General features: G+C 44.4%; 1 protein-coding gene across 8 annotated transcripts; it reads left to right on the top strand.

Moving 5' to 3' along the window:
• The first annotated feature begins 1,940 nt into the window (after positions 1 to 1,940).
• Positions 1,941 to 23,761, top strand: VEGFA (vascular endothelial growth factor A). 8 transcript variants are annotated; one of them, XM_069955228.1, is made up of 9 exons: positions 1,941 to 2,440; positions 8,900 to 8,957; positions 11,704 to 11,900; positions 12,264 to 12,340; positions 12,435 to 12,467; positions 15,420 to 15,467; positions 17,696 to 17,833; positions 18,497 to 18,593; positions 19,337 to 23,761. In XM_069955228.1, the coding sequence occupies exons 1-8, from the start codon at positions 2,366 to 2,368 to the stop codon at positions 18,549 to 18,551; spliced, it is 681 nt and encodes a 226-aa protein (XP_069811329.1). In that variant the 5' UTR covers positions 1,941 to 2,365; the 3' UTR covers positions 18,552 to 18,593; positions 19,337 to 23,761. The 8 variants fall into 8 exon arrangements, 6 of the variants coding, with proteins under 6 accessions (XP_069811329.1, XP_069811332.1, XP_069811328.1 ...); XM_069955227.1 differs by having other exon boundaries at positions 1,946 to 2,440; positions 15,420 to 15,485; XM_069955231.1 differs by lacking the exon at positions 15,420 to 15,467 and having other exon boundaries at positions 1,942 to 2,440.
• The last annotated feature ends 3,568 nt before the right edge of the window (positions 23,762 to 27,329 follow it).

Genomic DNA, 27,329 nt, shown 5'->3' with positions numbered 1-27,329 from the left:
AGCAGACTTGCCTCCTCCTGATAAGCTGCTCTTTTCCTCCCATTGTTGACAGCTTGCTGTCTAGGTTACCAACCACCACTCTGCTCTAAAAGCAGTGGTCTGACTACTCTATATAGATATGGGTGGTGGCGCAGCTAGGCGATAAGGAGGAAAGAAGGCCTGGAAAAAGATGTAAGCCATGCATGTACCACACATTTAGCTTGGTATCCGTCCCCCAGTATGTAGCTGTGTTGTTTAGTATTTGTAGTCCATCTTGACGTGCGGACAGCTCTGCTGGGGACAGGTAATACTGCTACATAGTAATACTAACAATAAAAGTATATATATATATAGACTATACTGTAGGAGCTTTATGATACTGTAGGGAAGTCTCCAGAGGGATGACGTCAGGACTCTCGTCTCTTGTACATTTGACTCATACAAACCTATGAGCAGATCACAGGATTTGTGCATCAGATGTTTCCTTAGTAAATAGCCCAGGAGCGTGTAGTGATCGGCGTGTAAGGAGGCAGTGACTGTAGGAACGCTCAGCTTAAGGATCCTGCAGATTATTTCTGAGGAAGTGTGTGAGTGACAGCGAGTGGCAGCACCTCCTCCTCCGCCATATACCATTTATTCACAACATTCATCATCATTTCAGAAACTTCTTACTAAATGAAAAAAATGTAAAGAATGTGCAGCGAAGGATGGCGGATCGCAGAGTGTCCAGTAGGTGCCCTCACAGAGCTGCGGACGGCTCACTATCACCGTGTCCGGGAAACTACCAGCGCACATGAGGGGTGACAGCCCAAGCCTTTGTTCTGACACAGGGGTCACCTTCTCCCCATAACATATCAGTGTGTAGGCGCGGCTATCCACACAGGGTGCCTGGCTCTAATATACCTTGTTACAGTGAGTGCAGAAGTAGTGTCATATCATCTTGTGTTACATAGGACTGCAGGTAAAATCTGTTGCATCATCTGTACTCAGAGATATCACTGTGTTATCTGTGGTGTTACATAGGACTGCAGGTGACATCTACTACATCATCTGTACTCAGAGAGTTATCACTGTGTTATCTGTGGTGTTACATGGGACTGCAGGTGACATCTACCACATCATCTGTACTCAGAGATATCACTGTGTTATCTGTGGTGTTACATAGGACTGCAGGTGACATCTACTACATCATCTGTACTCAGAGAGTTATCACTGTGTTATCTGTGGTGTTACATAGGACTGCAGGTGACATCTACTACATCATCTGTACTCAGAGAGTTATCACTGTTATCTTTGGTGTTACATGGGACTGCAGGTCAGAAATACTGCATTATCTGTACTCAGGGAGTTTTCTGTGGTGTTACATAGGACTGCATGTGACATCTACTGTTATCTATACTCAGTTATCATTGTGTGATATCTGTGGTGTTACATAGGACTGCAGGTCACATCTACTACATTATCTGTACTCAGAGATATCACTGTGTTATCTGTGGTGTTACATGGGACTGCAGGTCACATCTGCTACATTATCTGTACTCAGAGATATCACTGTGTTATCCTTGGTGTTACATAGGACTGCAGGTGGCATATAATGCATTATCTGTACTCAGAGAGTTATCACTATTATCTTGTGTTACATAGGACTGCAGGTGATATCTGCTGCATGACATGTACTCAGAGAGTTGTTACATAGGACTGCAGGTGAGCCAGGTGCTATACCCAGCACGCCCAGCAGGGGTCTATGTGGGGCGTGAGGTCGTAGCCTGGGGGTGAGCGGGTTTCTCGTCTATGAGGAAGTGTCGGGCGCCCCCTGGTGGTCGGCCGCGGAGGGGGCTGTATACGAGCGGAGTGGTGGCTGCAGCATGGAGGAGAGTGCCGTGTGATAGTGGTGAGGAGGAGGAGGAGGATGATGATATTGGGGCCAGTGATGAGAGCAGAGCCGGCATAGAGGAGCAGCACATGCAGCAGCTCTGCTGAGCCGATGATGCGGCCGGGCTCTCATGCTGGCAGGGCCCCTCCCCGGGGGCGGGGCCGCATCAGGCTTTAGTCTATCACTTGTTCTTGCTCTGGTGACACACAGCTACGAGAAGGCGCCGGGGTAGCGCTGGGTCCGGCCGTACACACCGCCGTCTCCCCGCTGGGATTGTAGTTTCGCCGCTCTCCTCGGGATCCGCCGCCCGCACCGGGATTACTGCAAACATGGATTGAAACTTGCCGCTTGGCTACAACTTTTGTTGGTTGCTGATCGCTGGGATCTGTTACAGCTGCGGGGGCAGTGGATTCATGGAGTGACCCCGGCTCCTGGGCTCTGAAGATCTACAGTCACACCTGGGAGTGGGGGGTCCTCGGCTACAGCAGCACACTATCGGGGGCTCCTCTGCGGATGGTACTGGGAACCATGTACTTTCTGTTCTCCTGGATATACTGGGGCTTACTGGTCTATATCTCCTCTGTCCAGGTAAGGGGGCTCTAGCCACATCCAGCTCCTGGGCTCCTGGGGTGATGCTGGGTGTGAGAGCTCTGCTGGAGGGGCCCACAGAGGCATTGCCCCTCTCCTTCTGCCCCTCTCCTTCTGCCCCTGCTTTGTACCAGCTCAGCACATGTGATCATTCTCTTCTCTGGCACGTAGCACTTTCCATAAATACCCACAATACTCGGCCAGGCTCAGGTGATCCGCCAGGCAGGCGCTAAAGTTGCATTTGGATTTCTTTCTTCCTTTGTGGGACTGTGAACTTGGTGACGGCAAATGGAGCTGTGTGGTGAGGTGCCAGCATTGCCCCCCTAGCTAAGGGATATGCTTGTAATATCTCATGTACAGCTGCGCCTGTGGCCAGCAGTGGGCACCAACCACACCGAGCCCCGTAAGTTCCATCAACTTCAGGGAGTAAGGTGCATGTCCCTTCAGGGCACATTGGATGAGCCTTTACAGAGAGATTTAGCTGACAGATTTTTGAAGCCAAAGCCAGGAGCAGACTATAAACAGAGAACAGGTCATAAAGGAAAGGCTGAGATTTTTCTTTTTTAAAAAAAATCCATTCCTGGCTTTGGCTTCAAAAATCTGTCAGATAAATCTCTCTGTGTAAAGGCACCCTTAGCTCCTGGGGGGGCGGTGGCATTGGTTATATGTTACAGGCTGTGTTTGGTAAGAATTATTGTTAGAAAGTGGATAAATGGCATTCACGGTTAATAAGTATAAATGGCATTCATTGTATAATAAGTTACAGTCAGATACAATATACAGAGAAGCAGAGGGCCTAATATGTGCAGTATCATGTGCATCACCCCAGAGCATTGTCATAGATACAGGGCTGGGGAAGTGAGCGGGCAGCGTGTGACTGGACTGTTAATGGGTCACTTAAGTTTCCTCCTCTTGTCGGGGTAAGCAGGCCTCCTTCCCACTGGCTCCCCTTTTCATTCTGACGACAGATCAGTAGGCCGGGTTAGCCTGGCTGCTCTTGCTGCACGTACGCTTTTTCCAAATGTAAACCAGCCTTGAGACAGACTAAAGGCCTTTAAATCTCTTTCATGTGACTGGGCCAAGCTTTTTTTTTTTCTTCCCTCCTTCATCTGTGTGTGCACATTGCCAGCAATCACTAGGCCTCAGTCCACATTGGGAGTTGGAAATGTCCTTGAATGAGCAGGCTCTCCCCACTCTGACAGATCACAGGGCTTTCTCTTTTCTTCCCTTGCTCTGCTGTCTGCTGGAGGTTTTGGGAAGGGTCCTTGTGCTCTCACAAGCGGCTTTTACAAGGAAGCCTAATTGTTTTTCCAAGCATTTACAGTTACAAAGCTCAACTAATGAGGAAGGAGCGATTGTGGCAAGACAGGCGGAGTGAGACGCCTTAACTGCTTCACTTCCTTGCAGAGCCTTGGGAGAAGCTGTGATTAGTACTAGGAGAGCAGTGTGACCTGGGTTCTATGAGGGCTCCAGATTCTATACCTGGCGCTGGATTCTCACCTATGTAGTGTAATAACTAGTGACTATGTGGGGGGGACATTATAGTGCTCCACTTTTTATATCAAACCCCCCCCCCCCCCCCCCCCCCCCCCCCCCCCCCCCCCCCCCCCCCCCCCCCCCATGTTTATGCTTGTCTACAGGAGACACAACCAGGGGCTATGTGCAGTGTCTATAGAGCCCCAGACAGCCGTGACAGGGAGGCTCCAACATTAGTGACCTAGTCCAAGTATCCGCAAGGTCACGTTGTATACGTCGCTCTCGGTGCTGACATGTTGGTGTTTGCTCTCCTGTGTTTCGGTCATTGTAGAGGAATCTTCTTTCTGACAAGTTGTGTCAGAGTTTGGGGAGACCTGACTGTACACGAGGTCTGCTGCCGGGAGAATCCAGCGCTGGTTTTCTCCAGGACTGTGCTATTGGCTGCTGTAAAGAGTCATTGTTCACAGTGATAGCTGGAAAATCTGGGCAGGATCCAAACTTCACTTTATAGAGATTAAATGTGCGGGAGACGTGTGCCCTTATGGAGAGAGCGTCTGCGTTGTGCTTTCCAGCTCGGGTTTTGCTGCAGTTGTAGTTCTGTCTGACATTCGCTCTATATACTGTCCCCCCCCCCCCCCCTCCCCCTGGCTAGAAAGTTGCTCACATTGCAGGAGCAAAAGTGTCGGGGTAAAGGGGCAGCGGGCTCTGCAGCCAGGAGTGCAATCTGCAATACATACAGAGGTTAGTGTGCCAGAAAGCTGATGTCTGGCTTCAGGGTCTATTAACTCCTTACACCCCTGGGGAAAAATTAGCTCGGAAGCAAAGTCTCCTGATGAAATTTGCAGTGTCAACGAAAAGTCTGAATTAGAAAGTCAGGCAAAGGGACTAGAAGAAGAAGCGGCTGTTCGTAACACCTCGGCTCTGCTCTACCTGACCAGACACAGTGTTCAGATCCACTTTTAGTTAATTTACTTTCTGAATACTTTCAGTACAGGCGCACTTTCCAAGGTCATAGCAGGCGTCCTCGTGTTATACCCGAGGCGGTAATACAGGGGAAGGTGCCTCCTCTGAGTGACAGCCATTGTCTCCAGATTTATTTTTGTATTTTTTTTGGAAGGGGGCATGGCTAATACAAGGTTTCCTCATGTGCGTTGTTTAACCCTGGTTACAGTCTCCATCTCGCGTCTGATGACAGCGTCAATGAGTGGTCAGGTGCTGTGTGCATTGTTTGTGGGTGAGATGGCAGGGCTGCAGTTTCTTCAGGTTTCAGCACAGCTATGTCAGCATTACTGGCTTGTTACTGCAAGGGAAAAGGTCATCCACATAGAGTCCTGCAGCCATCCTAGCCTTTTGTGAAGGGGTTTGCTGTTCCTGCAATCACTGGCATAGACTACAAGGACAGAAAGGGCTACTAATCACGGTTCACTGTTAATTCTGTTCTTGGAAGAGAAAGTGCTCAGCGTGTAGAAGTCAGGGATCCCTTAGCAGACCTCTGTACAGTAGACAGGTGCTGGGTGCTGTGTTCTTGGAACTGTCCCTGGAGAGTTAATGTCATGGCTGGGTAATGCATGGAGATGGCACAGAGTTTAGTCTCCGTTGTCAGTCAAGGTCCCTCTTAATCCTGGGCTCCTTAGTGTGCGGCCTCAGGACCTCTGCAAAGGTTAGTGCCAAGGCCGCTTAGTTTTGTTGTTACCCACAGTCTCTGATTTTATTGGTTGCTCAGTACATGCTGTTGTGTTGAGTGGTAACTGGATCCCCATCTTAATATTCATCTTTCTACTGAATTAGAAGCTTAGTTGAGATTTAGGATGAATACCCAGAAGAGGACCAGGTGCGTTACCTATTCCTTGTGACATCTGCCTCTGTATTACCAGAATCAATAGGAATGAGACTGCTACGTATGCCTTGTGCCACCTCTATGTGATGGCTGCCTGTAACTGGCCCTCCGCCTTTGTCTTCATGTTACAGTAATTTCGGCCTCCAGAGCTGTATTTCTTTTGTGTGCCACAAGTTCATCCATAGGGGTTCAGATACAAGAGTTGAGTAGTTGATGTAGGGGTGGATTCAACTCTAGTCTGGTCTGGGCCTTTAGAATCACCATGTTGTAAAGTCTGTAACTGAATGTAAACCCGACTGGTATAAACATATATCTGTTCTAAGACAATAAGAAAGTAATTACTAAAAGGACACACCAAGTAGTCTTTTTCTGCTGAAAATCTACTATGTTTCTATGTCTCCTTTGTAGGAATATCTAAAGGATGTCACAAATGGGCGCAAAAATGTATTATACTTATTGCTTTATCAGGGACCACAGCTGGTCCCTAAAGGTCACCATACATTCTATACAATTGAGGGGAGAGTATACTGAAATATGCCCTGATAGCTGGGCCCCGATACAAACGCTTCATGAAGTTTGCTTGTGTTGCACAATGTTCCAGTCTGTGTGTGCTGCTCCGTTATTGGATCGTAGACTTTGAACCCATCGAAGCCCAGCCTGAAACACGTCTGCTGCTCACAACATGCACGGCCGGCTCTGTTGCGCTGTTTGTTTTGCCACTGACTGACCTTCAGATATGAGCAGCACAGGAAGGCAGGAGCTATGGTGCACATAGGGCCGAAGAAAAGTCTGACTTTCCATTATACAGACTTGAGTTCTCTGAATGTAAAAAAAAAAAAAAAGTATCCATCCATATTTCTCAGTATACTGCAAAAATTAGCTAGGATAACTCAGGTTACCACGACAAAAAAAAAATGTATACACACAGCGTCTTGTCTCTTCATAGTGACAAAAGCTAAAATGATTACTTATTGTGACACAGAAAAAGTCTGTACATCAAAGAAAGCTGAAAGGAGCATAAAATGGCACTTTTTGCCTCCTTTTTCTTTATCATGTATATTAATACAAACTCAGGCTGGGTTCACACTATGTATATTTGAGGCTGTATTTGGTCCTCATGTCAGGTCCTCATAGCAACCAAAACCAGGAGTGGATTGAAAACACAGAAAGGCTCTGTCCACATAATGTTGTAATTGAGTGGATGGCCGCCATATAACAGTAAATAACTTCCATTATTTCAATACAACAGCCGTTGTTTTAAAATAACAGCACATATTTGCCATTAAATGACGGCCATCCACTCAATTTCAACATTGTGAACAGATCCTTTCTGTGTTTTCAATCCACTCCTGGTTTTGGTTGCTTTACAGCCTCAAACATACAGCCTCAAATATACGTAGTGTGAACATAGCCTAAAAGTGTGATATATTCTGGGACGAACACAGACAAAAAGACAAGGGGTATACTCTGAGAGTTACAGTATATCAAGCCATTGAAGTAAAGTGTAAGACTCTGAAGGAAGTCATTGACCATCCATTGCCCGGACAATGACTTCCTATTGTTCTAGCTTAATGGCTTCCTCTCCATTACATCCTCAGTAGGCAAACACACGCTTGTACCTGAGGCTTGCAGTGTGACTGCAGCGCCAATCCCACCCTATCTGTTTAATCACAGATCTCCCAGCTGGCAGCAGCACAAGGACATAGGAAAACTAAGACAAGCCCCAAACCAAATAAAACGTGAGTTGTAAAGGCCACAGAGGCTGAGAGCAAACAGGATGCTGCCTATACCGACACCACATGTGTATGTAGGTTCAGGATACTCTGCACTTTATGCATTCACTATTAGCGTCCGCTGTGTTATTATACTTGCATATAAATTGCCATCACTGAAAAATCCTTTAGTTTGCCTAGCTTGTGGTTCCACCTTTCAATAACATTGCCATGTATGGGGAGGATCCTGCTCTCTATGTAAATAGTGGGAAAGGCCAGCTGCTTAGATGTCTTTATGGCTCTATCGGCCTCTCTTATGGTGTGTTTACACGGAACGATAATTCGCCCAATTGAACGATTAACGATTTCGAAGTAACAATGTGTTTTTATAACTATCAGTGTTTAGATGAAACGATATATCGTTTGAAAAAATCGTTATTGCGATTGTTTTAAGATCGCTTAAAGGGGCTATCCAGCGCTACAAAAACATGGCCACTTTCCCCCTACTGTTGTCTCCAGTTTGGCTGGGGTTTTGAAACTCAGTTCTATTGAAGTAAATTAAGCTTAATTGCAAACTGCACCTGAACTGGAGACAACAGTAGGGGGAAAAGTGGCCATGTTTTTGTAGCGCTGGATAACCCCTTTAAGCCGATCTCACACATAGGGTCAATCAGTGAAAGACTGTTTACACAAAGCAAACTGTGAATTTTCAGTGAACGACCAACAATGATTTGAGAACTTGTTGAAAGATCATGATGACCGATTTATCGCTCGTTGCTTGATCGTTTGCTGGGTTTACACCAGCCGATTATCGCTCAAATGCGATTGTTATTGCGGAAATTCTAACAATAATTGTTCCCTGTAAACGCACCATTAGCTGCAGCATAGGATCCTCATAGTACTGCCCCTTCTCTGGGGTATAGATGGCATCACCGCCAGTCCAGGCCCCCCTGGGCTGGGGCATAGATGCTGCTACTGCCAGTTCAGGCCTTCACCTCTTCTCTGGGGTATAGATGGCATCACTGCCAGTCCAGGCTTCCCTGGGCTGGGGCATAGATGCTGCTACTGCCAGTTCAGGCCTTCACCTCTTCTCTGGGGTATAGATGGCATCACTGCCAGTCCAGGCTTCCCTGGGCTGGGGCATAGATGCTGCTACTGCCAGTTCAGGCCTTCACCTCTTCTCTGGGGTATAGATGGCATCACCACCAGTGTGAGCCTTCACTCCTTCTATTTTAGGGGTTTCACTGTCCAAGCCTCTCAGCATACTAGGAGTGAGTTCTGATCATGTTGTCCTCCATGGTGTGTGCTGGGCTGGGATAGTCATTCAGTCACTTTCCCACAGTAATTTGCTGAGATCGGTCTTTAGGGTTTTTTTGTTTTTTTTTTCTCCTTACCTAATCCTGATAGATGTCTATATGTTTCTGTTTCCCACAGTTCTCCTGGGCGGCCCCCACATACGAGAGAGAGCACAGAGAGCACAAACTCACAGAAGGTAAGGAAGGTTTCTCTGAATTTTTTCATTTTTCTCTAATTTTCTTCAGTCTTGTGAACAGCTGCCCTCTCCTGGAAGACCTTGCTTTTAGGAGGTCTGAACGTTACTCGATTCATTGCTTATGTTCTGGCATGAGGGGCCCTTTTGGTTGTACTGCACATCATACAACATACTTCCTCCTTTCTATTGTCTAGGGGGTGAAATCCTTTTATAAAATAAGACTGTGCACTGTATTAGTTCTGGGTGAATGTATATGTGGGCTTTACACTGGAGCATGTTCACACGTGCCATACTAAGTGCCTAAGTCATCGCAGCTTCAGGTTTAGTCATTCATCTGGTTTTTGCCAATAAAAGCGTTTCCGTCTCTTAAAACAAAGGCAGGGAAAGTCTTGTAAAAACTTGATTTTTCTTTCTAAATCTGGGTCTTGGTATGTTTACCTAGATGTATAACTGATAGTGGAGAAAATTGTTAGAATCACACTTAAATTTTCGGCCACATTGGAGCTCATGATGATGATGCTGCAGTAACATATGTACCTGCTGTTGGGATTATTGTTGCCTACAGAAGTTCATTAAACAACCATGGCGCCATGTTCTTTTCATGTGCCCGCTCCATGAGAACATTGTCAGGAGCCTGGCATTTGTGAGTTTCACTCTTAGGTTTAGATCTTTCCGGAGTTATGCCATCTAGGTCCCTTGGCATCATTGATGCCTAATCTCTGGCACAGAGTAGTAATACGAGGATGGCTGCCTCAATATATCTCATTGTGATTTGCTATTATCTTGTAGACAGCGGGTGGTTGTGGATTAGTCAGCCCATTTATTTTAAGCTCCTGATACGTGGAGATCGTGCAGCCCAATTGGGGGGGCACGTTCTAACATTGTTACGTAGTCACGACTTTTTTGTATGGCTGTGCCGTCACATGACCACACCAGCCGAGGTCTAAACACCCTTGAGTTTTATTATCATTTCCCTGTCGGCGGCAGGCGGAGGTCGGGACTTTTTGCCTTCTTGTTGCAACAGCTTTTATCGTATCTTAATTGTTATAGCAAAATTAAACAGAGATTTAGCAGAGCACGTAGAGCATGAAGCGGCCCCCTCTGCACTCAGCATGTGATAGGACAAGTTTCCGTGATGGCAGCAGCTATACTTATCAGCTAAGGTTATCAACCCTCACGCCACTGCTCCAAATCAGCTCAAACATGGTGCAAGCTTGTGCTTCTTCTCCACAGGCTGCGGGCCCCCTCAGCACCTATTAACCCTTCTACATTCTCTGCAAACCTTGTGACACCAGATACTCCTCTTACAACCTACTGTATTGTAATAGTGAATGAACTAAGCTGTTATATCCGCTGGAAGAGGAGTGTCTGCTCTGTATCCAGTCTGCAAGCAGGATTTTTCCCTATTCCTGAATAGTGAGCAACGGGGGGAGTGTGGTGTCGGCGATATTACACAAAGTTATTAGGGAGGGGGTTACTATATCTTAAAAGGCTTCCTAAGAAAAAATGAGATGCACATAATAGGTGGGTGGGGGTTGGGACGTTCTACAGTTTGTCTTAGGAGTGGTAGAAGAGGGGGGAAGGGATGATTCCCAGCAGCTGCTCTGGTGGTCTTTAGTGTTGGACCACTACCGGCAGAAAATAGGGAGGGGGTCTCTGGAAGTTAACTGAGGACTCCTGACAGACTCAGTAGAGCAAGACGGCTGCAGAAACCAGATGTTCCTTCCTCTATATTCAGGTCCTTGCCCTTCATTGTGGTGACCAGGCAAGCGACCATGATAACAGCGGCTTGGAGAATTATTCTTTGCTGTAATTTACCAGCATTTAGGAGAATAATTTTATATTTTCTTGTGACAGAGCCCAAGGGAATAAATCATTAGGTTTTGCAACAAGTGTTTTGACTCTGCAGAGTCTGGTAAAGGGGGTAACAGCGTGTCGTAACAGGGGTGCGGCAGCTGGAAGTTCTCAGAACTGCTACTAGTCCCTGGCCGGGATGCCGGGGGGATTTTTAGGAGCTTTTATTTCTAATCCTAGAGGCCAATGAAACAATCGTCCTGGGATGCAGTAACTGCAGGGGAATTTTTCCTGCTAATCTGGGCACCATGTGGCTCCACAGCTTCTGACTAGGAGTCTTTGTCCACTTGTTGAGATATGGCGTCTAATTAGCTCCTCGCACGTCGCTGGAGCTGCGAGAATCAGCCGAGCTGGGAGGATAGAGAATGGGTGGAAAATCCGACTATCAGAAAATGTGTTATTCATCTGAGATGCCAAGTGGGATAATTTGCACCCTTAGAAATTATTTATTCCAGCCCATTGTTAACTATAGTTTTGGGTCCAAACACTTAAGGGTGTGTTTCCATGATTGGGTTATGCCAGAAATGGATGTAAAAAGAGAAGTTTCAATATTTCTTTTAATACATGTACTCCATTTTGGATCTATTCCCAGCTTTGGCTTTAAAACCTGCATGAAAAAAAAAACCTGAACATGGGAACACGAACTAAAGCCACAAAATTATTTCAACTTCATCATAAATAGCCAAACTGAGCGTGTATGTTCATTTTAGTGGGGAGAGGAATAGGCTGGCATTATTCTAGATCTGCCTGTTCCTGACTAATGGGATGTGAATACATATTGGTGTGAAGAAGGGAGGAGTTTCACAGTTGCTCAGTCGGTCTCTGGCTCCGGTCCTGTTGAATGACATAATATGTGCTGTACAGTGGTGACCTCCGTGTCTTTTCTCTGCAGTGGTGTCTTTCATAAACGTCTATGAGCGCAGCATGTGTCAGGTGCGGGAGACCTTGGTGGATATCTATCAGGAATACCCTGACGAGGTGGAGTTCATCTTCAAACCTTCTTGTGTAGCCCTTATGAGGTGTGCGGGATGCTGCAGTGATGAGAATTTTGAGTGTGTACCCACGGAGTGGTACAATGTCACCATGCAGGTATGTGCCAGCAGGTCCGCTACCTTTTTTCTTTTTCTTGGCATGTTTTACATCACAGGGGCTGTTGCACGTAATTCCATTTTAGCCTCTTATAAATTTTTACTGAGACACACAGATTAACATTCTTCAGTAACTAGGACATGGCTGCGTATTTGTACGTGACCAGCGGCTGACATGCAATCTGCATAATGCCACATTATTACCTGCAAGGCAAGCTTCAGTCTGAAATGTTCCCAGAAGTCAGAGGCCACTATTTTAACCATCTTTTTTGTGTGGACTGTCGTGTTATTTCTGCACATTTAAAGCCCCAAACCTGTAAGAATAGGTTCTCCATGTAAGACTACTTCTACTTCTTTCTTGTAGATCTTGAGGATGAGGCCTCACATGAGTCAGCTGTATGTGGAAAAGAGTTTCCAGCAGCACAGTCGCTGTGAATGCAGGTGAGTATCACAGCCACACGTTCTTCACTGTTTGGCTCAAAAAATGAAATCTGCCAACAAATGAGTTAATTTTTTATTTATTTTTGTTTTGCAGACAAAAGAAAGAAATGAAAGGCAAACAGGAAAAGTAAGTGCACCCATTTTAAGTATGGTTCTTATGTCTCACCCACCCAAAGGGTGCACTTAGACTTATCATTAACCCCGCCTGTAGCTCTGGAAGGGTTAATATATCATGCTGAAGGACTTCTCTGTGCCAAAAGCAATTGCTGCAGGACATGGTTGGCTCTGTGGATGTCCTGACATTGGTCAGGTCACCAGAGCGTACAGGAAATGGCTTACTGTCCAGTATTTTGTCACTGATGCTCCTCAGTAGACAAAGCATTGTATACCTGACATTATCCACTCCCCTTTGTTTTCTGCTTGTTTAACTGCGCTGTAAGGTAGAGATTGGGGTTTTGGCTCTTAATACCTGGTTAACATTTGGCTTTTGGGGTACTTGGCCTTTGCAGTGGTGATGGTTAATAAGTACAGTACCTCTAACTTGTAGATGCAGCATGACCCAGATTACATGCATGTTCTCATCAATCTGCTGCTCAGGAAAAAAACTATTCTTAGGTCTGTACATACAAAGCGTGGACATCTTTTTATTTTTAATTGCTTCTCATTTAAGTAGATTGGTGCTTATCAGCCTGTCCATATGTGCTTCTTACTGCCTGGAAGTTTTCTCACCCCATTCTCCTTTCTGTCCAGTTGATCACCAATTCCATAACTTCTGACTTTCGATACTTACTAAAACTGGTAACTATGGCCCTCAGAACCCTGAATGCCTCCTTTCATTCCAACCTATGTTTAGAAAAGAGGAAGCAGTGGGTAGCGGAGGGGGTGGGACTGGAGCCCAGGGGGGATAAGGTGAGGCGTTTTCTCAGACTCTGTCAGGACCTGTCAACTGGCACTGGTGCAACTAGAGTTTTCTTCCAAAAACCTGCTCTGGCTGATGCACACTTATATCCTCTTGGAAAATCTGCACAGTCCAGGAGACAAGGGGTTAATTTTTTTTTCTCATTGAGAGACTGTACCCAGCAGCCCAGATTGACGTCTTGTGGACACTACAGAATAATGTTATGTCTGTTATTGAATAGGTGACTGTCACATTCATGGAAAGGTACTGATCCAGTTGCAACAAATGCATTTTAAGGCCATGTTCACATGGCATTAGAGACCGGCCGTTCCGTGACCCGGCCGGGTCACGGAGCAGCCGGTCTCTGAAAAGATCATCCCAGCCGTTACTGCAGTACTGGCCGGATGATCTTTCACGCCGCAGAGTTCTGATGCAGGCGCATCCCTACACGCCCGCATCAGAACTCTCCACAGCACACTATGAAGCTTGCGGCCGCTTGCGAAGCTTGCTTCATAGTGTGCACTGACATGTCAGTTCTTTGCGGCCCCGCGAGGGATCCCGGCCCGAGCGTATACTGTGTGTATACACTCTGGCCGGGATCCCATAGAAGGCTGGGCAACGTATCTATTCGTAAAAAGTACGGCCGTTGTTGCCGATTGCAACAACTTTGTACTTTTACAAAAGATACGCTGTGTGAACATAGCCTAAAAATGGTAATGGTAAGGTCCATAGCTGCTTCTACAGACAGACACCAATTCTCATAGGTAAAGATAGCCACTGATTTACAAAAGCTTTTCCAACTCGCTTTTGTAAATGTCATGCTTTATCGGCATGCTCCAAGTTTTTCAGACAGCAGAGCCGAGAGCAGACTCCTGAGCCGTAGGCCCATTTTTCATTGGTTGCTAGTATAGAAATGTTGTTGCTGTTGTATTAATTTCAAACCCTATAAACGTATGACTCCTGGTCATAGTGACTCTGTAAAAGAGCAAAGTTACCTGCTGGAAGTTTCTAAGGAAGGCTTGGGAAAAAAAATCACTGGAGGGCATATCCCATAATGCTGTGCTGTAGAAAGGCCTCTTGGAGAGAGATGTTTTTGCTATTAAGCTTACTATTAATATCCAGCCACGTGTGGGAAAGGTCACCTCTGCTGTCCATGCAGCTTCATGAGGCAGAAGGAGATAGCAGAGGCTGAGATAACTGGGGTAACATTGCTTGAGACCCGCTCTTCTCACCGCCAAGTTTTGCGAGCTGATAAAGCTGTCCTGTGCTGTCTATGAACAGAAGCCAGCTAAGTTTGATGCTTTTTACAAGTCATAGCAGCAGCACCTGTGTGGAGGCTAGAGTAGATTAGCAGTGGTCACGCTGCCGCTATCCGCAGCTTTCCTGTTTGTGCATGAGGGCCCAGTCATGGTGGAGTCTCACGGAAAGCTTCTCTTACACCAGCCGACATTCCAACATAGCATGCAGGTACTAGAAGAAAAATAAGGCTGTGTACGTATCTGCCTGAAGCAAGCCAGTACTTCTGCCATTGTTATGTTTGTCTTCAGCAATTGCTAAGGAGATGTGGGTTTTGGTAATTATTTCACAGATTTTTAGGATGAACTTATTGCTTTCTGGGTCAGATCATATTACACGAGGCAGAATTACCCGAGATTGTCTCCAGAGTGCTAGGAAGAATGATGTGAAAGAAATGCTCTGCAGGTGGCTCGGGCCTGGGGTAATGGATGCATTTTAGTGCCTCACACTTGGGAAACTTTAGAGACTTCACAAGTGTTAGGTTCCAGGCTGATCTGATGATGTCATCAGGTTTGTTACTGTGAATAGAACAGTGCACACCCCGGGACTAATAATAATGAGCATGCTTGCATAAGTAAGTGAACCTTTTGACAACTATGTGTAGATGTGAATGCAGAGTCCAATGGATTTCATCTCCCCGTTTCGTTTAAGATGTCATAGCCTTCCTGATTTCCAGGCTCTCTTCTGGATGCCACAAGTTCTTCGTTGGATTTCTGCTCCGCCCAAACGAACACTGTAATGTTAAGTTCTGGAAGACTTTAGTCCATCCGCTGTGTAGCTTCACTAAGCTGCATTAATCTGCAGATATTGCCCCTGATTTTGCTCCAGTTTCTCTCGTTTTTTGCCCTTTCTCTCTGTCTCTCGCTCTTTATTTTTTTCTTCCAGAAAAGCAAAACGAGGGAAGGGCCATAAACGAAAGCGCAAGAAAATCCGGTACAAATCGCACCGCTTGTACGTTTGTATCGTGTGCTCACTAAAATCCCGACCACAGATAAAATTCTGGCATTGTTTCACCTCATTCCATAAATTAATCCCATTAATCTGCTCGTGTGGCTTGCGGATTGGGGGTCAATAAGACTTGAATATCACCCACTTGGTATGATGTAATTGGAGGCCTTGGTGGTGGTGGGGGATGATGATGTGGGCATGTTGGCCTGTCTTAATGTCATCATGAGACTTACCCAGTAATCCTAGGTTCGCTGTAGCAGTGAATCTAACATTCCCAGGAGATCTGTCTTCAGACAACTGCAGATTAGTGCTAGGTCTCTTGTCTGCCGTGACCTCCTATATCCTTGCTTACAGGTGGCAGGTGACAGTATCTACATTGTTCTGACAGATCTCATGATTACATTAGGTACATTACTTGTCTCTTTTGGGGGTGACATTGTGTTGGCTTGTGGCAGCATTGGTGGTGGGACACAACTTCAAGTACCTTGGATATACCTGTGGATCCTCTAAACATTCTCCTGGCTCCAGAACAAAATGGAAATGCTTCTCGGGCATACAGTCATGATTTGCAGCCATTCTTAATGCAGACCCCTCAATTCTTTGATTTTCTTTCTTTCATTGTGAATATGCATGTTGCCTAGAAGCTGCAGTGGAATCAGGATCTGTAACGTTGTCCAGAACCAGTGATGCAGTCACAATGCCCCGTACTTACCTTAGTGTAATGTGTGGGTCAGTTCTACTAGGCCTGTGAAGCAGCAGTCTCCTTTGAGCCAAAGTGAAAGTGTTGTCCATGTCAGAGAGACTACAGATGGTCTTAGTCATTAGGCTCTGTTCAGCACCTTCAATTTTCATCCTGCCGACACTCCACAAACCAAACAAGGAGTAGACAGGTGGGATGTTATTATTTCCAGTATAGAAATAAGTGAGAAGTCACGTCGCTGCTGGATGTGCAGTTTGTCATCTGTAGTCAACACCAGAACCCCAATGCAGTCACACCACCTCACTTCCATCGAGGTTGTATCTGGTGGGTGGATTGTGTTAGTGATGGGGATCCACAAGAACGTCATCTGGTTGTGAACGCTTCACCTTGGGTCTTAAGTGAGACTGCAGTCATGAACATTTAGTACCGACTCTTCAAACCAACCATTGGAGAAGAACTAAAATGGCTGAGTTATTGCCCCACAGGGAAAATAAAGAATAACTTCATCCAGCACAAAAAGTTCCTTTTCTGCAGCTGATTTTCATCTGTGAACCTCTGCAGGGATAGGGCATAGGGGAGGCATGACGTAAACACAGCCATTTGTGTTAATCTCCGGGTGGTTTTAACGCGTCACATTCACGCCGTCATCACTGGAATACTCAGTGGCTTAGACAAGCGGCGTGCATTTCCTGATGTTACTTTTGTCCCTTTGCTTCTCATTTTTGTACTCTAACCCTTAATTGCTGCATTTGGAAGGCAGAATATTTTCTTTTCACTCGTGGTTCTTGCTCCTCTTAGATTAATACCAAAAATTACTCAGAATTCCAGCTTACCATTTCAGTCCTGCATATTTCTGTTTTGCACCAGTTATGCAACATTACATGATAAATGCATTTTACTCCTTCCAAATGCAGCTTCTGGCTTTCTAATGCTATGCTGTCTGCTTTATCTTGCCTCTTTTAAAAGAATATAACAAGGGAAGGTGGCTGGTGAGGGCTGAAAGGAGACTAAGGTGGAAATTAGGACCCAGCCACCTGACTATGTTCAGCCAGATGTCTATGTTTAACAGGCATAAGCTAGTTGGCAACCTGTTGGGTTGTGTTAGTGTAACCTATGGTAGCACCACTCTGTACTGTGTTTTAAGTCAGGATGACTACCTTCTGAATGAAGAGACGTCCTGCTTTTATATCCATTGTTTCAGAACATGTACGGATGGGAGCTATAAAAGCAGGACGGGAGATGGTCACTCTGAAGTGTTCTGGGGATGGAGGGATTGCTTGTAATGTGTTCAGAAGTAGTGTTGAGCGGAGAGGCCGAACTTTTGCGTTCGGCAATGTTCTCCAAACCAGAACGCTTGGCATTTGACTCCCGCAGCTGTGGGTTCGAGGAACGTTGCTGAACTCGATCAGTTCAGCCTCTTCGCTCAACACTATTCAGGAGTAATGCATGTTGACATTTCTCTTGCTGTTGCGCTGTAGCTTAGAACTCTTTTTTTTCCTTTTGCTTTTTGCAGTCATTGTGAGCCTTGCACAGACACAGAGAGGAGAAAACACTTGTTTGTCCAAGATCCCCAGACCTGTAAATGTTCCTGTAAAAACACAGACTCACGTTGCAAAACGAAGCAGCTTGAGTTAAACGAAAGGACTTGCAGGTTGGTTTTTCATACATGTGGGAAAAATCCAATGCACAGATAGAGCTGCTTCTTCCTGCTGATTGCTGCCTGACATTCTGTCTACCGAGGACAGTGCTGTGTTCAATGTTCTTTTACTCATTCTGTGTTTGTTTCATATCTGTACATTAACAATTCACATTAGTCACACTTCAGCCTCCTGACTGGCTCATATATCCGTAGCAAGGCTCTCTACTTTATCTTTTAGCTGCTGATAATCTCCCGTAGTGGGCAAAAACAAAACTGCATCTTTAAGCCAAAGTGTCCTGTAGCTGCCTTACCCAACGTATGTCACAGTATGTGCTTTTAGCTGACCATAGAGGAAGGCTTTTTGACCACCAGCAGCAGCAGCATACCATTCTGGAACAAGTTCCACTTCTTGTTTGGTGCGGCCTGCGTTTTTTGCACAACAATCGACAAGATATTCTTGACAGTGTGGTGGTTTGTGAAAAGATAGTCCTTGAACCTCCTTGCTATATCTTGTCCACATCTAGTGTGAGTTTTGTACCTAGTTGTACCCCTTCTAGTGTAGATCTGTGTGTGAGTTCATTGGAAGTATAGAGTCCATTCATCGATATTCATCTATCGATATTGACAGAATTTGCCCAGAGAACCCAACTAGAGCGGTTTGTTGTCTTTCACTAGGAGAGGCAAGAAGCCTAGAGCAGCCCAGCCGTATGCAGCCCCCCTATCCTGCTGACCTCGCTCACTAACATGCGCTTTGTCACCCCTGTGCAGCAAAGTAAGTTACCCCAAATAACACCTTTATGTACCCTGAATGCTTCTCTATCTGTTGTCAGCCCAGCTTTCAGAAGAAGAATAAGGCTGCATCATATCTAGACACCTCAGACGTGGGGTGATTTCAAGAACAGACTAAACCTAATGCGTGTAACTGACAGAGGTCGCTCACATTGTACCAAGCTACTACAAGCACTGTGTAAGCCAGCTAATGTAGAGCAGGATGAGCTGGTCCGTGCCTGCAGGCGCTCTGAATCTGTAGCCACATCATGGACATGTTGGCCATGGGAGATCGAATTAGCAACCTAATTTTTCTTGATTTAATTTTGGCAGTTCTTTTCTCTAGTTTCTCCCCAGAACACAAGGCCAGGTTACTTGCAACTTGTAGGGGTTATATGGATACCTTTTCTCAATGGTCAATCATTTCATGTCTCTAGTTTATGCTACATTGATTACATCTTGGGCTTTTGAGTTGCCTCAGAAGTGATTTGTTTATGGCGTCCTGTCTCATGATATTTCCTCACTAATGCAAGAGGCTAATGGTTTACATGGACTGAAGTGTTGGCTTCACACGATCTAAAGTTACACACTCAGAACAGAGAAGTAACACAAGTAGACAGATCCATGTCTGTTGTGGTATAGGGATCACTTCTCGTCCCTTACAAAGTTGTTTCTAAAATTGACCAATTTCTCTGTTACATTACTGAGAATTAAATTGTTATTTTGTCTCTTCCCAAACATGTACAGATGTGAAAAACCGCGGCGGTGAAATGAGGAGAACGTCTCCAGAATGAGACAAAATGGAGTGAAAATGAAGGATCGACACTCGGCACAGCACTTTGGTTCTCATGCATTCCGTGTCCCTGAGGAGGGAAAGAATAGCTGTATTCAGTAAACGCCATTTCTCCTTATCAATTTTGATGCTGCTACATATCGAGAGCCAGAACAGCGGGGTCATAACTTTTGTGGATTCTTATAAATATATTATAATTAAATATAGATATATAAAATATATATATATATTTGTGTATATATATATTGGATTTTTCTTAACAAAATAGTAATTTGCTGGACTATGGTCACCAACCGAAACGTTTTTTCTTTGTTTTTTAACTGATGTACGCGGAGGATAGCTACTCAGCCAATGCTAACCTCTAATAATATTAACTATTTTGGATCATAATCTGTTGTCGCTAAGTTTCTGCTAAACCTATACCTATGAGGCAAAAACATTTTTAAAAAATCAGATCAAAGGTCAAAGAAGCCCTGCTGAGATGTTCTGGAGTCTTACAGCTGCAAAACTCGATCCTTCAAAAAACTTGCCCTGTGCCCTCTGCAGATAAAGACTCATTGAGGAACTGGAGACTAATCAGTGCCATAGGTTGGCCAGAGACAATGTCATTGTATAACCTTGCCCATTATGCACAGTTTCTGCCCCAGAGGACCTTTTTTTTTTTTTTTTTTTTTTTTTTTTTTTTCCGACATCTAATGTCAACATACTGGTGTGTGTATGGATTTGGGTATGTTCTCTAGTTCAGAAGTGACATGGCTTTTGGGGGAAAAAAACAAAGATGTCTGACTTTATTTCCAGTGGAGATTTTTGCTTGCTTTGTCAAGGAAAAAAAAATAACGCCCTTTGTAAATTATGTGACCCGTTGGCTCCACTTTGTCAGGCATATGCTGAGCCAGTGCCAGTTGTATCTCTGTGGTCTTAATACAACACTAAAAAAAATTCAAGATCTCGCAGAAACAAGGACTGAGTCTGGACCAAAACCAAGGAGGTCACAAAAAAAAAGGAATGGTTCCGGATTAGCGTGCAGACCTGGCGGTAATCACTAGAATCCATTGGGACTTGTATTCACCCAGTGAGCAATCGGCAAATGACGTGAACTCTTGTACATTGAGTTAATACTCACCCCAGTGAGGAAGACTCACTCATAATGAGTGGAAATGACTATATTACGAGTATGAATCGCTCAATGAGTGCAGCTTGCTGTTTATTGAATTGTTTATGTTGAGTGAGACTGCCTTCCAGTGGGTGAACCCCACCCAAATCATAGAACCAGGACTGGCTTAGCATGTCTGAGAATCTGAAGCGACCTGGTCCAAGCACCAAGTATCTCAACCTAACACCGTGAGTCCTGGAGTTGCAGCTGGTGGAATCACTAGAATCTATATATCTCGTTCACTGTAGCCTTGCCTATGTATCTCATGTATACAGACACACACACCTGTTCTAAGGTTCCATGTGCCTTGCAGCCTAGAAACAAGTGAGGCTCTTGCTTTTTCACCCTGAGACCCTGAGCTGCTTTTTGGTTAAAGGACTTTAGTGCCAATGAAAGATTAACTAATAAATATGACACAAATAAAGGGTTGATCCCTGCATGAGGGAGTTGGCTCCTTTGCTGCTAGACTGTGTTAGAGCGAAATCCCTGTGTACACTGCAAATTGTCTGAGGAAACCTGGGGGGAGGGGGTGGGTCATTTACTTGTGTGGATGTATATGTGCGATGGGCAAAGGTATCCAGTTCAAGGCAGGGATGCTATTCATTACGTGCGAGAGCAGCCCAAGAAGATGCAGAAGTAACATCCGTGCTAGCTTCAGACCTCTGGGGCACCCATTCTAGTGCCAAATTTAGACATGGAGCAAGTATTTACTGAAAGTGCCTTCATGGGAACTAAAGCACATTGCAAGTCTACTGATGGACCCCAGTATGTAGAACATAAATATGGGACTGGGATGTCCAGAGTGAGCCCCAGCACAGATGGGTTAGTTCACACCTACAGCTCTCCTGTCCACCTGAGTAGTACTTCTCAGCAGAACCTCTAGTGTGTGTGTGTGTGTGTATGTGTATACATGGATGCAGAGCAGTTAGCCACACTTATTTAATGTCCCTTTTATTTTTTATTAAAAAAGCTGATAAATTAATGGAGAGAGTGTGGGAGGGTTCAGTATTTCTTATGTTATATTTAAGATAATTTATACAACTACAAATACATTAATTGTCCAATTTTTTCAGCCATTCTCATTGGTGGTTTTCCTTTGTAATTTGTTCTCCATTAGTCATAGCTACCTTTACAGGAGGCCAGTAAGGTTACATCTGGGTGTACTTTTCTCTCCCCACAGTTTTCTTTGGCTTCTTTAATAGGGACACTTATTCGGTAACAGGCAGGCACCAGTCATTCACCTTTACTCTAGGGCAGAGGATAAGTAGCTTGTGACTCTCTGGTTATTTTGTAGGTAGATTGGAGCCTGATGAACGTCCAGAACAGCTTATGAGTTATCAACCTGCTGCCTTTGCTTTAGATAAAGGACAAAATGTACCCAGCAGTACAGGTTGTCTGCATTTCCAGCACGCAGGTACCATAATAGATATGTGTGTCACAATAGCTGCTTGTTGGTGAGAATCTCACTTCTTTGCTTTGGCTGCCTGGCCTGTGGAACCAGTAATATAGAGCAATGTCTAACTAGTCCCTCATCCAGACATGTCCCCATGACTGCAAAACCAGCTGTTCGCAGCAGTAAGGTCTGAATGGCAGTATTTATTTTATTTATTGGATAAATATCATGCTGTTATGTAACCGTGCACCCCGAGAACCGCTTGTAGGAGAACGGATGTAGCAAGCAACTGTCTGTCCAAGCATTACATATCGCAGTCACCCTCAGTCTCTGTTGGAAACTCCAACCTGTTTTGCCCGTGCTGTATTACTATCGTGATCCATCCAATTCTAGGTTTAAGTATTTATTGTTTTGAACTGTGTATATTGGAGCAGTGGTGATCAGGGTTTTACTAGTTTGCACACCAGATACATCATGTTCATATGTGCACATAGAAAGCCTTGCCTTCCTGTGGTAATAAGAAGTCCTTAAACCAGTGCACAAAGTCTGCTTCTGTCCCTCGCTCTATGATGGCTTGTCCCGGCAGATGCTTTAACCATGATGTTCGGGAGATGCTGAGCTTTATCATGTCGGCAAAGTAAAGGTGGTAAGGCTGATATACCCCAGCACTGGCGTGGATCCAATACACTGTACAAGGCTTTGGAAGGGAAAAGGTTCAGCTTACCCAGTGTAATTTTTAATGATGACTTCTTACCCTTAGTCTTTCCACTGGAGTGTGAACAGAAGGGGCGCGTGTTTTTTGTAGTCCCTTGCTCCATGTTCTTCCATGTAATCGCTTTCAGCTCCAAAACAACAGGACACCGCCCTGTGTTTCTGTGGGCAAACATAATAAAATAAATGGTCGTGTGCAGTGTGAAGCAGAGCGGTCACAGGCACTGGAATCCAGAGGGGGTTGGCAATACAAATATAGAGCTTTAAAGTAGACTTGTCACATCTGGGCCCCTCTTAAAGTGGCCACATCCACCGAGGAGTCTTGTATCACTGTGGTTTATGTTTTTTTCTGTTTTTTTTTTTTTTTTCTTTTGTTTGTTTTTTTCCTTTTCCAAGTAAACTTATTGGCTTAATATTTGTTCCTCCAACCTGTAAACAGGTGGCTGGTCCACTTCAAAAGTTACGTTTTCTATAGAAAAACTCCGGTACTGTGGACTTGACCATTCTTAAAGTGTTACCTTCTGTATATTAATCAGATAACCCAATTATAGTTTGCACCATATTCCCTTCAGATAGCTTTCCTCTACTTGAGCAGCACTGAAGAGTATGGTGTGCTTCCTCCCACTGACTAGAGCCGTGCTTTAAGCTGCATGTTGACCATTTAGCACTGTGTGGGTAATCCGTATAAGACAGTGTTGTTCAACCTGTGGCTCCCCAGCTGTTGCAGAACTACAATTCCCATCTGTCCAGGCATGAGAGTCGCAGTCTTGCTGCAGCTGAAAAGCCACAAGTTGGAGGATATTGGTATAATCCATTGCAATCCTAGTGACAATGAAGTCTATAACATAAGGCCTCTGCCAGCCGAGGGTTTAATATATGTATATCGAGCATTAAGCATAAACACTACAGGTTTCCTCCTTTTTGTAAATAAATTCAAAAACACAAAAAAGTTAATTCTGCCTAACATTTTTTTTTTAATTGTAATATGTGTTTTATTTATTGGTGCTATCATTTGTCATTGTTGTGGACGCAGTCATTAACACATCTTTTCTTTGCAGATTAAATATTATGTAGAAACATATTTATTTTTTAAAAGAAAGTATAAAGATAATGTTAAAAATACCTACGTTTTCTTTGTGTTTTATTAAACATTTGCATAACGCCCGACGTGACACAGGTAAAAGGGAAGGTGCGTGTACCAAGGGAAAGACTGAAAACTCCACCAGCCATGTGGGTAAGTGGAATGGTTGGTTATTGCCAGAGCAGGAGAAAGGTAAAGGTTGTTCGTTGTCCGCTCTCTATCTGGGACACTGTAAGGGCTCATGCACACTGAGCAATAGACAAGGAATTGAAAAGGAAAGATTTGCTTGAAATTCCTCTTATATTCTGCTTTGGCAGAATGGGAGTGGAATACATGCGTAATTCAAGCAGAATTCAAGCCCCATTGACTTCTATAGGATTCTTCTAGTGGAATCCACCCAAAGAAGTGACTTGTCACTTCTTTGGGCGGAAAGCGGATCTGTGGCAGAAAATTTTGCTCAGAAATTCTACAGTGTGAACAACAGAGCAGAAATCCCGTTAAAGGCTATGTGCACACTGAGGAATTCTCGAGGAATTGAAGCAGAAAGTTTTCAGGCAGAATTTAAGCCCCCCATTGACTTCTATATGATTCCTCTAGCAGATCTACAGCAGAAAATTCTGCTCGGAAATTCTGCAGTGTGAACAACAGAGCAGAAAACCCATTGAACACAATGGGACTTTGCTCTGTACATATTTTACGGGAGGAATTTCAATCTGAATTCCTCACCTTTTCCTCAGTGTGCACATACCCAAACACAGTAGGACATTGCCCTGTTCATATATTACGGGAGGAATTTCAGCAAAAATTTAGAGCAGATTCCTCCTCAATTCCTCATCTATTCCTCTGTGCAAGGGCCCTTAGTGAGCTTCAGCTGTGTACTCGTTCTATGTACAGTGCACGAAACCTGCTGGATTGGTAAACGCATTATGAATGCTACTACCAGTAATACTTAAAAACGAAATGCTGAGCAATTCAGCACAAACATGTGGCAAGCCTGCCGTTGTAAAACATTTGATAATCTTTTCAGATGAATTTCTCAAAATTGCTGTTATGGTTGCTACATAGCCATCCATCTCCTGAGCTTGTATGTTTTTTCCTCCACTGCTGGGAACCCTACCCTTCACAGGATACATATATTAAAAAAAAAAAAAAAGTAAAACTACGTTCATCTCTACTCCTGTGTGTGTGTATGTGTGTATATATATTATATATAAATCATATATTCAGTTATCCAGTGTGGGTTCTGTCATGGCAGGCTGATGGCTCAAACATACACTGATACATTGTAAGGGTGCGTTCACACTGAGGAATCCAAGCGGAAAAGTTCCCGCAGATTCCACCGCTTGCATCTCCGCCCGTCCCATAGACTCCTCTGTATGGTCAGGCGGAATACGGCATCCGCCCTAAAAATTCACTTGTCAATTCTTTGGGCGGACGACGGAATCCGCCTGAGCATACAATGGAGTCTATGGGACGGGCAGAGATGCATGCAGGGGCGAGTGGTGGAATCTTTGGGAACTTCTCTGTGCGGATTCCTCAGTGTGAACACACCCTAAGAAATCCACAGCTGTGTAAGCAGAACTATGTTGAAATGGATTTCAGCCTCTGCATGTAAACAGTTTACTGACGTCAAACATCAGAAAGAAGACGTCCCAGAGGATGAATAGAATATAACAATTTAAAATCTAAGCCCCCTTCATGGAAGTTGGGAAGGAAAGTAAATAGATAAGGGGCACCCGCTGGTAGCCGAAGAGGATATCATAGATGCGCTTTGAGGCGAGCCCAGACAGTGGCCAGGAGAGGGGTTTTTCGTGTGGAGGAAGCTCTCCAACGAACGAAACACTGGAAAATATAGGAGGAGATAGGATGGGTGGTCAGCGGTTCATTTTATCCTGAGCTTTGCCTTGGATGTGTTTGGGAGTTGTGTGTGGAGGAGGAATTTTATTTAAAGGGAACCTGTCACCCGGCTTTGCGGCGCAGAGCCCGCCCGAGCCCCCAGTGGAGCCCTGGATATTTACCCTTTGCTGTAAGTCCTGTTCCTGGACCCAGGACAGGGATATCGACGGGGATAGGGATATCGACAGCTCCAGTCATTTTCTATGGCCATCTGACTCATCTCTGGTAATTAGCATACAGTGCGTGCTCACCTTGCGGCGCCGATATCTCGGTCCTGGAACCGGATCCAGGAGCCGGACTTGCAACAAAGGGTAAGTATCGAGGGCTCCACCGAGGGGTGGGGGTGGGGGGTCTGGCTCCGCGCTGCAATGCCGGGTGACAGGTTCCCTTTAATTCTTTTATTTATATTTAGTTATATTTATTTAGTATATATTTATTTATTTAGTTTTCATTTTCTAGCTGGGGGTAGAATAATACGATAATAGAAAGTTGGCAGCTGATACCTTCTCAGGTGAAAACGAAGCTTTATGGATAATGAAAATTTATTAATGGATTAATACGGAAAAATTTTAAGTATATAAATGAAAGATGGTAGAGAGGAACGGTGGGGATGGAGGGAAAAGTTGGGTTATGTACATTTTTGGTATTAAATTGAAAAAAAAGGGGTATAAAATAAAAAAAAAAGTCTGAAAGCTGGAACGCATAAGAATTATAAAACTTTAGCACAGAACTGGAAACCTCTGTGACATTTATAGCCCCTCTTTAGGAGGGTGTGTTTCAGCTTAAGAGCTGGAAGTTGTATAAAGTGCAGCACAAGATTAATAGCTGTAAGTATTTATTCTAATGCAGGTTGGCTCAGATTCCTTCTGGTGATGGAGGCCATGAACATTTTCACTGCATGTATTTTGGAGCAGGAAACATCTGTTGTCATTGAATTGTTATGACAACCAAATTATTGAAATGGCTCATGAGGTTTTTTTTTCCCCCACAAAGAGTTCTTTGGTTGCCTCTGTGCATATCACTACGACGCTGCATTTGAAGAATCTTCGTAACTTCCATTGGAATTATAAAAAATAATCTGTATATAGAAGAGACAGTTGTCCCACCCTCCAACCTTCCTAAACATTCTAGTAGAGCTCTAAAATGCAACTTCACTTTGTTTCTCTGTCTACTGTAGTAACCAGTGAGATACTAGGTAAGCTTTAATATATTCAGAATGGTGGCACAACTATGCATATAAGACATTACAAATAGAGAAATGTTTTTTAGGTGTGTTTTGATTAGTGTCAAATTTGTTTCAAATTCAGACATGCCCTGATTGCTCATGCAAAGAAACGAGGAATTCTCTCAAAGGTAAGAGTTCCTTCTCTGAATGGTTGAGCAGTGCTCTGTTGTGCATGTAGTGAGTGGAACTTGCAATGCATACAACATCCCTGCTTGGAGATCTTCATTGTATAGGAGAACAAACTGATTACATTCTAACTAATTCAATCTTTTTGAATCCATTAAGTGCCAAGTGCCAATTATGTTTTCTTAAAACATTTGTCCATTTGAACTTACCTATAAATGGCCAGTAACCTTCATATGTTCAATGACTGGTCCTACAATGTTGGATTAATTAACCCTATACCCTAGCCACCAGTAACCTAACCCATTTAATCCAAGCCAATGACTTCTGCAGATCTGCTTTATTGTACTTTATAAATAAATGTT

The sequence above is a fragment of the Dendropsophus ebraccatus genome, chromosome 15, assembly GCF_027789765.1.
Source record: "Dendropsophus ebraccatus isolate aDenEbr1 chromosome 15, aDenEbr1.pat, whole genome shotgun sequence".
In the NCBI taxonomy this organism is placed as follows: domain Eukaryota; kingdom Metazoa; phylum Chordata; class Amphibia; order Anura; family Hylidae; genus Dendropsophus; species Dendropsophus ebraccatus.
Note: the sequence above shows the minus strand (reverse complement) of the source record. Positions and strands in the feature narration are given on the sequence as shown.